The sequence below is a fragment of the Cyanistes caeruleus genome, chromosome 11 (assembly GCF_971803275.1).
Source record: "Cyanistes caeruleus chromosome 11, bCyaCae1.hap1.1, whole genome shotgun sequence".
NCBI lineage: Eukaryota > Metazoa > Chordata > Aves > Passeriformes > Paridae > Cyanistes > Cyanistes caeruleus.
The window spans coordinates 20,141,755-20,152,712 of NC_141711.1; the positions used below are offsets into that span (position 1 = coordinate 20,141,755).

General features: G+C 48.6%; 1 protein-coding gene and 1 long non-coding RNA gene across 10 annotated transcripts in view; one reads left to right on the forward strand and one right to left on the reverse strand.

The window, feature by feature from the left end:
- The window catches only part of FAM120A (family with sequence similarity 120 member A), a 48,604-nt gene extending 42,305 nt beyond the window's left edge, over positions 1–6,299 (reverse strand). For 2 of the 9 annotated variants that reach the window (XM_086846315.1, XM_086846311.1), the window contains exon 1: positions 5,317–6,299. In XM_086846315.1, the coding sequence (XP_086702441.1) occupies positions 5,317–5,790 (474 nt within the window). In that variant the 5' untranslated portion in view covers positions 5,791–6,299. The remainder of the gene's footprint in view (positions 1–5,316) is intronic. The other 7 variants (XM_086846316.1, XM_086846312.1, XM_086846313.1 and 4 more) reach the window with 7 other exon arrangements.
- A 322-nt stretch (positions 6,300–6,621) lies between these two features.
- Positions 6,622–8,562, forward strand: LOC147651088 (uncharacterized). Its single transcript, XR_015275059.1, has 2 exons — positions 6,622–6,703; positions 8,405–8,562. It is a non-coding gene; the product is annotated as an uncharacterized LOC147651088 (long non-coding RNA).
- Positions 8,563–10,958: the final 2,396 nt, after the last annotated feature.

Sequence of the window (10,958 nt, forward strand, 5' to 3'; positions counted from 1 at the left end):
CACATGTGAATTTAAAACACTTAAGATACTCTTTAAGTAATTAAAAAAATCCATACGGACAGGAAGTAAGGAGCACTGGGAAGCACAGCACACACTTCTGGAAGCCTGCACGCTGTAGTGGCATTGTGTACTAGTGAACTCATCTGAAAAAACTGAGCATTACCAGAAACACTTGAACTCTGAAGACATTTCTGTTCCAGTGTCTGAAACAGCTCATGAGGAAAGCCTTGACGCTGTGGGAACTCCAGCAGCTCAGCAGACCAAGATGTGCCCCCATACCTTTTAAAGTTTTTTGCCCTCTTTTAAACAGGCCAAACATAACCCCAGACGAACACAGATAACTTTGTTGACCTTTCAAACGCAAACTTTGCTGTATTAAGCCAACTTTTTTTCCCTTTCCACCTTCAGCCTATCCCTTCATGCATAGCTGTATCTGATGATGCAAGCTGCTTTGAGGTTTTAGCCCAAACTTTACCTCTCCACTCCTGTTGCCTAGCAAAGCACACATTTTAGGCTACAGAAATCAGATGACTTGAACACACACGCACAGGGAGACATGGCCCAATGCCTCATGTTGAAAATATAAAAAGAACCTTTTCAAATCAAAAAGCTTATACTGAAACTGAAAGTCCCATGAGGACAGGTCAGGACCTACACACCTTCAGGACTGCTACAAGTACAGTGTACATAGGAGCACAATCAACAAAAGCCAGCTAAGGGCTTTGGGTCCCTAATACTTCTACCATCCACAGACATAACACACATTCAGTGATACAGAAATCCCCTTGGAAGCAGGGTGTTGGTATAACCCACCCTCACTGAGTATTCCATTTTAACAACAATGTAGATAGCAAGCTATCCCAAAATAGCCTCGTACAAAACTATTAGCTTCAGTCTCCACAGCACGCATGAATAACTACAGCCTTAGTGCCAGCAAGGCTATTTATTTCCTCTACAGAACAGGAGACAAGGTCCCAAATTCCACAGCCCATGCAGTCACCCACAGCAAGTTTACAGTGACCCTTCCTCTTCTACTCATGTCTTGGAATTGCTGAACCTGATGCTGAAGTACTGTATTCCAGAGAGGTATGTCAAATTTTACTTCTCCCGTGCACTTTTGTGAGATGTTCCCTTTCAAGCCAGATCCTGGCCTGGCAGAACAGCCAGCACCTCACCTGTTCCTGCAAACAAACACCAGTTCACTAAGCTCTCCCAACTCCTAATCCTACCACCCTGTAGTCTTCAGAAAATATTATTTCTTCAGAAACTTCCTTGGTGAACTGTTTTTGAAATTTACTTTGTGAGAGGACACACATACTCATTTTTCTCATAATGATGCTGTCCTGTAGCATAAGGTGTGAAAGAAACCATAAACGTCTTTGGAAAAATTTAAAGACATCAGATTTACATAGTTCCTAACTAAAGGAAGGCAACTTAGGCTTCACCCCACCCCCACCCACCAGTCTTCACAGGTTTTAAATTAGAAAAATCCCTCCAATTTTTTTTTATTAAGGGTAGATAGATTTAAATTATGTCCACCTCTCTAAATCCAACTTCTCTGCATGCACAACAAGCAGCTCTGATCTATAAAAAGCCAAGTGAGAACTCTTTCTGCAGCACTAGGTGTGACATGGGTGTGCAGATAACACAAGAGGAAGCTCAGTGTGCAGCTCCTCTGATTTTCTATGAGCTATTTCCTCTACCTCCCCAGCCTCCAGTTCCCTCCCCATTTTACAGAGCTCTCTAATCCATCACAATGCTGTGTGTTCAGGGAATACCAGAATCCATGTTCAAATAACTGAACCATCACAGGGAAAAGAGCTGTATTTACCAAAGTACAGTTAACCCACAAGGTAAAACTCTAACAAGATGGGAGTCAGAGAAATACCTCATGGCTCTCACAAATGCAGAGGTACTTGGGAACATGCAGGCTTCAAAAGCAACCCAGGGAGAGGAACGTGGTAGAAATCACAGCCAGGAGCTTGGAATCATTTTCAAGTCTAAATCTTGTGTAAACATTAATGGTGCTGGCTCAGAAAGAGAGAATCCTGCCTGAGTAAATACACATGAGCACCTTTAGGTACTGAGAACAAAACAGTCTCCCCAAAGTATTAGAGTTATTAAGAACTCCACTGCCAAAATATTTAAATTTTCGCAAGCCTACTTCACATAAAAGTTTCTTTTAAGAATTATTTCCCCAAACTGAAAAACAGCAGGTCACCATGAAACTAAGAACCCGCAGGACATTTGTTATAACCTGGAGGAACCTGTTATTTTTACATCCTGCTGAAACCATCTGTGAGTGATTTATAATTGTTCTGGATAGAAGACATTACTTTTTCTCCTCTCTAATTACCCAAATGGATTACATTCATGGCCTGTTCCTGGCTTCACACAGAAACCTACTCCAGACTCAAATGTTCCTAAAAATATGAAAATCAAGTTTCATATTTAAAGTCAATCAGTATTCTCAAACCCAACTTCTCAAAACAATGTGAGAAAACACAATTTAACAACTGTCTTATGCATATGTAGACTTTAAAAATCACCTCTACATGTAAATAAAAATCACACTTTCAACATGCATTTGCTCTGTGCCCATCAGGAGGGCTACACCAAAGTGAGAGTGAGAATAAAACTGAAGGAAGATTTAGAGAACAACAGATACATGTAACAAAGCAGATTTAGAAAGATCATGAACCATGTAAGAGAAGAAGAAAAGCAGAGAAAGAAAGTGCTTTAAGCTCAGCAGCATCTTTGATGTGTATTATGCATGTGACCACTATAACCATGAAATATCCTTCCTAACCTGAAAATTAATGCATTACAACTAGATTTATCCACAGAGTTTCTTGACAACTGAAAAAAAAAAATGAGGCATCAAACAGCAATTGCTGATATCTTTTTCATCCCCAGGACAGCTGAGTAGTGCAGAGAACCAGAGCAGTTGGGACATGCATGGTGGTGGCCCAGTGGTGTGGACAGCAACAACCTCTCCCCCCACACCCCTCAGCATCTGGTAATGAGCTGCCAACTCCCAGGGCTAACCCCACAAGGACAAATAAATATACATCTCACAAACCTTCTCCATCACAACTGGAGGGATGTTGTATTTACTGAGATTTTGTAAGTTTGGGTTATTTTTTTAACGACAGAGAAGGGACTCATACTGAGTGTGCTCACACTCCTATAACTGCTTCCAGAGATTAGGCATAAAGCCTGTCACCAGAAACCCTAAAGGAGCTAATGCTGCAGCTGCACTGGAAAGTAAACAAAATGCTACAGGTGATACTGCTGTCAAATGCAGCAGCTTGGTTCAGATGTAATGTACCTGAGTCAGGTCTGAGACAGAAAATGCTTAACAAAATAACAGCCAGTTCAACATACTACAAAACTACTGCAAGCACCAAATTCCCATTGATACCAAAACAGTTGGCTTCCTGTTGGGTACTGTGCAATTTCCATACTACATTAAACCAAGTCTCTTTAAAAGAAAAAAAAATAAATTTCTTATTTTGCCCCATTCATTGCTTTTACTTATGATCTCTAAGTCTCAGTAACAAATGAGAAAGATTTATAATGCACCCACAGAAGGGTCAAGGTAAAGACCTTCACTGCACAGGCCCTAAAACTTTTTGCTGAAAGAACAAAAGTATTTCCTAGCTACAAAAAAGTCCCCAAAAGTTCAAACGATAGGATGTTTTACTTATCATGAGAATTCCCACCATCCAAAAAACCACAGCACCATTTGGCTTCTACGCTGACCAGGAAAACACACGACTGCAGCAGACACAGCCATAACCTCCTCACTTTAAGCAAGGCCAAGCCCAAGGCATCGCGTTTGCCAGAGCCACACATGCCCTGCAAAGGAGCTTCGCCTGCGCTTCCAGTTCCTTCCACACGTGCTGTGCCCGGCTCACGGCCCTGGCCCGGTGACCCAATCCCCACCGCGGCGGGGCCACCGCAGGCTGGGACCTCCACTGCGAGCGGGCCGGACTCGGGATGGCTGTGCTCCAGCTCGGTGTTCCTCCACGGATGGGCCTGGCCCAGCGAGTAACAGAGATTCCCACCCTGTTGGCAGAACCAGGAGAAACTTCACCCAAAGTCACCTGTGATCTCTCTCCAAGGAGAGAGAGGCCTCTGGACCCCAGGGCTGCAGCCCAGCCAGAATGTTTCTAATCCGCCGAAAGGCCACATAACGTTAAGCTGCTGCTAGTAATCGAGCAATTCCGAAGGTTACATAATATTTTTCTACACACAAAAGTAATTTAAGATAATAAAGACTAGGAGTATTGTGATTCCCTTCTGCTGCTTTTCCCTCCCCAGCGGGAAGGTGAGCAGGCAACTCCTAAAACTGCAGCTTCATCCCTGGGCTTGTTTTTCCAGCTTCTTGTGTTTCAATATACACAATCCCTCAGCTGAACAGAAACCATCGTAAATCAGGAGCACCGTGTGGAGAGATGCGACGTGGTCATATCCTGCAACCTTTGAAATCGTGGCCTTCGAGCGCAAGATGGCCATGGAGCCCAGCTCCGACACGAAGGGTCGTTTGTGGGGCCAGAAAACCGAGGCTGCCCCTTAAAAAAAGGAGTTTAAAAGAAGGACCGTCATCTTGGCACCGCTGATCGCACAAACTAGAAGTGTTGCTGTTATGGAGTACAGAGCCAGTTAAGTCTAACTGGTTTTAAAAGCTTGTTGATACTGAGAAAACGCTGAGCAAAACACGAAAACCTCCATAAAGCCAAAAGTGGCACCCCTGTGCTTTTCGCAGCGAGCCATTTCCCCTTCAGCCCAAGTTTAAAACACCTCGCCCCAGCCTGGAACTTGTTGCAGATCCATCCTGCGCGAGAACTAAACTGATTAATAATTTTTTTCTCCCCTCAATAATTAATCACAGAGATGCTTTTCGCCCACCCGCTCTCCCCTGCAGTACCACAGCCCACAAGGCAAGAAGGGACATTTTGAGTCAACGGAGCGAAAGAACATGGAGGCAGAAGCCGCCCTGCTGCCGGGCCGGGCCATGGGCGCTGCCGGTCGCCCCGCCAAGGCCTCCCGGCCTCCGGCCTTGCCGGGGCGGCGGGCAGCGCCGTGTAAATAAGCCAAAATCCCCCGGGGATTGAGGCCGCCCAAAGTTGTGCCGCCCCCGCGGGTCTGGGCGACATTTTGAGGCGCTGAGGTGAGCGGCTGAGGGTGCCCTCCCTCCCCCGCGGGCAGCCCCCGCTGCCATCTTGGAGCCGGGAGGGAGCGGAGGGTGGGAGCGGCGGGGAGGGGGCGCCGGGACCCCCGGGCGGGGGGGGACCCCGGGCTCCTCCTCACCTTGATGTGGAAGCGGATGAGGGCCAGGCGGATGCAGTGCGCCATGCAGACGGGCGGCAGGAACCAGACCTTGGGCGGCGGGGTGCCCTTGTTCTGGACGTGGCTGACGATCTGCTGCGCCGTCTGGCGCTCGTTGCCCTGGCGCTTCACCCACTCGTGCAGCCGGGCCTTCTCCAGGGCGCCGTTGAAGAAGACGAAGAGCTCGATGTTCCCGTTGAAGCAGGCCTTGGCCAGGGCCGCCAGGTAGCCCAGCATGTGGTTCCACTGCCCGCCGCTCACCCAGTCCGTGTAGAAGCCGCCGTAGAGCCGGTGCAGGCAGTTGTCGGCGTCGATAAGGAGGCGCAGCGGGGTCTGGGGGGGCCGCTGGCGGCCCCCACCCACGAGGCTGCCCCGCGCCAGCTTCTGCAGCTCGACAGGCACCACGGCGCTGGGGCAGTGCTTCTCGATGTAGTCCTGGAATCCCTGCACTCCCATGGTGAGGACCGGGCGGCGGCGGCGGGCGGGCGAGCGGGGGCCCGGCGGCAGCGGCAGCAGCGGGGTCTGGGCTCGGGCCGGGCGGCGCGGTGGCGGCGGGCGGGCGGTGGGAGCGGTGGAGCCGGGTGGGAGCGCTGGCTGCCGTCGGTGGCCGATCAGGGGGGAGTTGTATGGATTAGTGGGGGGCTCATGGCTGCCGCGGCCGCCATGTGCTGCGCTCACAGAGCCATGGCTCGGGGATCCGGGCGGCTGCGGCTCCGACTGCCGGGGGGCGGGGGAGCGGCCGGGCGCGCAGGAAGCCAACCCGCCGCCGCCGCCGCCTGCGGCAGCGAGAGCGGAACGGGCGGGACTTGGCGGCGGCGCCGCTGCCACTCACACACCGCGCGGGGCCGCGGCGGGAGCGCAGGGGGAGCGGAGCGCCCTCGGCGCCGCCCGTGCCCGGAGCCCGGAGCCCCTCACGGCCCCCTGGCCTGCCCTGCCCTGCGGCTCTGGCCCGGCCCAGCCCGCCTGCCGCGGCCGTTGCATAACCCGGGCATGCGCGGGAGCGTGGCGGAAGCGAGTGGCGGGGAAGGGGTGGGGGCCGGGGGCGGGGAGCGGCGGCGGGAACCGGGGCAGGGGTGTCCCGGATCGGCCCGGTCCCGGTCCCGGCCCCGGCCCCGGCCCCGGCCCCGTGCTGGCGGGCGGCGGAACTCCATCAGCCCCGCGGCCGCCGTGACGGGCCCAGCTCGGGGAAGCGGCGCCTCGGGCACCTGTTGCTCGGGGGTGTTCGGCCGTGATGGGGCAGCAGAAGTGGCCCCGCAGCGGTTCGGTTCGGGCCGGGCCAGAGCCGCGGGGCTCCCGGCCTGCCCATAGCGCCTCCGGTAAAAGTGACCGGCTGGCCTGGCTTCTATCGCCCGAGCGTTTGCTGCTGCTGGTAAAGCTTGCAGATCGTAGAATACCTCGAGCTGGAAGGGATCTACAGGGACCATCGAGTCCAACTCCTGGCCCGGCACAGACACCCCAACAGTCCCACCCTGTGCATCCCTGAGAGCCTTGTCCAAATGCTCCTGGAGCTCTGGCAGCCTTGGGAACCCTGGGGAGTCTGTTCAGTGCCCAAACACCCTCTGGGGACAGAATCTTTCCCTGATAGCCACCCTAGCCCTCCCCTGGCCAGCTCCAGCCGTTCCCTGGCTGCTGTCCCTGTCCCAGGGAGCAGAGATCGGAGCTGCCCCTCGGGAGGAGCTGCAGCCCCCGGGGAGCTCTGCCCTCAGTCTTCCCTTCTCCAGCTGAGCAAACCAAGTGTCCCCAGCCCCTCTCTGTAGGGCCCCTCCAGACCTTTCACCATCTTCGTAGCACTCCTTTAGTGTCCTAACACTCTCTAATAACTTTACATTTTTCTTGTACTGTGGCACCTGAAACTGCACACGAGACTTGAGGTGAGGCCACACCAGTGCAGAATGGGGATACACAATCACCTCCCTCAATGTTTTTGGCAGCCTTTTCACCTTAGACATGCTTAAAGTGGCAACTGCTTGCATCTTGAGACCTGCCATCCACAGGGCAGCCAAACTGTTGCCATAACTGGTAAATGAACCTAAGTATCAACTATCAGGGAAGAAACCCATAAATGAGCATTAGTATCAACTGCTGGAAGAAACCTACTCTTCACTGCACAGACAGTGAGGAATTACTGTGTCTTCACAGTAGTGTCTTCAGTTTTACCAGATGAAATTAGTTTTTAAAAGGTCGAGGTACCCAACTTGCAAGTTGCCTGCAAGTTTATCTTTGCAGTAATACCACAGCACCTAAGCAGTTCTCTGCTGTTCAGGTGTTTGAAAACTAAAGTGCCAAGCTGCTGATGCTGTATGTCCACATGAATAATTTTTTAATGAGGAAAAGCATATTGTTAATGAGATTTCAGTCAGGCTGGATTGGCACGTGCAGTAAATATTCCCAGCAGGGAATGGGCCAGCTCACTCCCAGGCAGTGAGAGCCATGGGCCTGTGTCTGAGCCCAACCAGTGCAGCAGCAGGATGATGGAGTAAAGAATACTGGAAAAGCTTTGGAAGAAAGCAATGACAAGTGCAACTTCCTTCTTGGAAATCTGTTTTTGCAGTAATCTGAGAGCGTGTTTTCCTAAGTAAATAGTGCGGTCTCTTTCTGAACTACTTTTCCCTTAGAATTCTTAGACTACCCTATAAGAATAGATATGTTATTATAACATTAAATAATAAAGTAATTTAGAACACTTTGAGGAGCACACAAAACATGGTAGCAAGCCTATAGTGCTAATAGAAGGAAAGTCAATCAAGGAGAAAGAACTGCAGAATTTCAAATATTCTAAAAATCACCAAAATTTGGTAAAATAACAAGTACTGCTGTACATGAGGTGCCTAAAAAGCAGATTTTCAGACAGCCCTGCATGTGTCCAATGCTCCAACACTGCAAAGCTTGATCAAAAACAAGCTATTCTCTAAGTAGCCTTGTAAGCAATAACTGGGTCAAGAAGAATTCCCTTCTTGTCATTGTCTCACAGGGTCTTTAGGTTCAATAGCCTTAGGAATGGCAAATCATCTATAAATAAAAGATGATAAATTTGCTTGTGCTTTTTTTCTGCTTTTTTTTTTTTGTTTAGGAAGGAAACTAGTCCAGAGCATATGCCACCAGGAGTCTGGCTGTCAGCACCCTTGGAGTCAGGGAGGCACAGCGGAGCTGAGCACTGCCAGTATGTGCCTAGCCACAAACACAACCCTCCCTCTCCAGAGAGAAGAAAAGAGAGAGGAAAAGCATAAGGTATTTCCAGAATTTATTTAATACAAACTAAAAGTTTGGCCAGAAGAGAAGACCATGGAAAATAAGTTAAATTTATGGAAAACAAAATTACTCTGGAAGGCAGGTAGATTAAGCAAGACTTAAAGAGCAATTAATCAAAGACACAAGGCAAACAAGGTGTTTTTTCATGAACCAGCAGCAGAAAGCCTGCAGGATTCATCAATCTTCTTCCTCAGCACTGAGACACAACGTGTTCCACAGTTCCCAGATGTTGTGTAAAGGAAGGGTTAATAGCAGTTGGTATTAAAGTCAGTGACTCATTATCCAACCTGAACAGAAGAGGAGTGGCTCCCTCAAAGGAAGGAACTGAGCAGTCATTAGGAAGAACTAACGAATAACCATGTCAGAGCAAGAACAGAGATGAATGTTATCAGTTTGGTCTTGGTTCCTCTGTTAACAAAAGTCAGTCCCACAGCAAGAGGGACACAGACACAGGCTGTGGAACAGACTAGCCACCGTGACCTGAAAGCTACATCTGCCTGGGAGGAGTAGAGACATACTTTATCCATGGGAAACACTTGTTTGATGTGATTTCTCTTAATATTTCTCCTTTTTCCTCAATCTGGTGCATCTTGCTGTAGAGCTGCTGCCCCAGAACTTTCCTGTTCTTGCTGCTGTAGAAGATCTCCCAGCCTTCAACTCACTGCCAGGACTGCAAGTGGCAGGTGATACTTTTTTGCATTGATACCTCTGTGTTCACAGTTCTAGGCATGCCTGTCAGTCAAAAAAAAGTTTCAAAAATAAAAGAAATTGAAGAAAAATTGTAGAGGTTTAAAAAAGTATTTGGGATAAAATATGTCATTTGTTGCAATCTTGCTCTGATTTTGTATCATCATGTTTGCACCATGTGCAACATCCCTTTCTTGTCTCTTACATTTCTGCAGTTAAACTATACAAATCAGACAACGTTTATAGAAGGAGGTTTTCCATGTTCAGGTATCTTCACAAAATATCAACAAACACCATCTTGCTTAAGCATACAATAACTATTTTCAAATACTTTACGGTACTTCAGATGGAACATTTTCCTCTTAGGACAAAGATGTGCATGTAAAAGGCACATCACTGAGTTATTTAAAGCACTTAGAGGTCTCTCCATCAGCATCAGCTCTCTAGGGACCAATCCAAAGAAAAGATGATTCAAAAGATAGGATTGTTTACTAGAGCCACTGCTGTGCTCATACTCAACATTTCTGATTGTCCATAGAGGCCAACCCTTGAGGAGTTTGGCCCTGGGCATATGTGGGGTAAATGATGGTGTTGCTCCTTTTAGAAGCAAGAACTTTTAGGGCAAGAAAATGACTGGCAGTGAGTCCTCCAAGCGCCTGGGAGAAGCAGGCTGGAGGAGGGGGCAATGACGCTGGCTGAAAGAATTCCTCCTTTCAGAGAACAAGCAGCACTTTCACAGCAGTGGATGCTCAGCCACAGCACACACTGCACAGATTACATCAGGGCCATTCACTGCCTTTGATTAGTTTGGAGAAACAAAACCATGAAAATTTTAAGTTCTAAACTCGAATTTTCAAGAGAAAAAGCATAAATAATAAGGGCATTATGGAGCAGGCAGCGGGAGCTGGTGGGGAGCAGTAGCACTGCTTCTTCAAAAAGCTGGAACAGTAGTGTGCTGTTCCTGTGGCAGTTGTGTGAGACATACAAAAAGCCAGTATTTAAAGACTATTCTACTGCAGTTTTTGCAGGGGCATCAATAATATTATGAAAAGATACTAATAGAATGCTACAGCTTGATATTAGAACAGATAAGATGCACTTGCCAGTGGTATTGCGAGAGCACAGCTGAGCCAAAATACATCCACTGTGGCCATTTCAGAAGAGCAGCTATTTACACTTCCAACACTTTCAAAACATGTTATTTTTGTTGGCATTTATGCAATTAACACAAGTATCTCAGGCATGGAAGTAACAGATTTAGCTACCTGAATGTGGGGTAGGGCTGCCAGGTTTAGGAACAGCAAAGGCAGACCTTCACTTCCAGTCTGCTACCGCAACTGAATTCTTCATCTTGCCCAAACACACGGCAGCCCCATGTGCCAGTGCTCCACCCATAGATGTGGATCACTCAGTCTTACTGAGTGATCTTGCCATGGTCTGCCCTTATTTCTTCCCTACAGCTCTTGCTGCAGAGGCTAAAATGGAAGTATAAAAAAAATTTAATTGATTTGAATTGCAAAATATAAATGTTCTGGGGCTGTGCCTGCTTGAATCAGCACACAGGATGAAATGAGGTCCGTAAATCCAGACTTTTCAAAGTAGTGGCCTGGGCACAAGGGATACTTTGTGCTGTTGCCTTTCCTGTCGCATAATGGCTCTCCCAATCCCTCCCAGAGGCACGGCTGCCA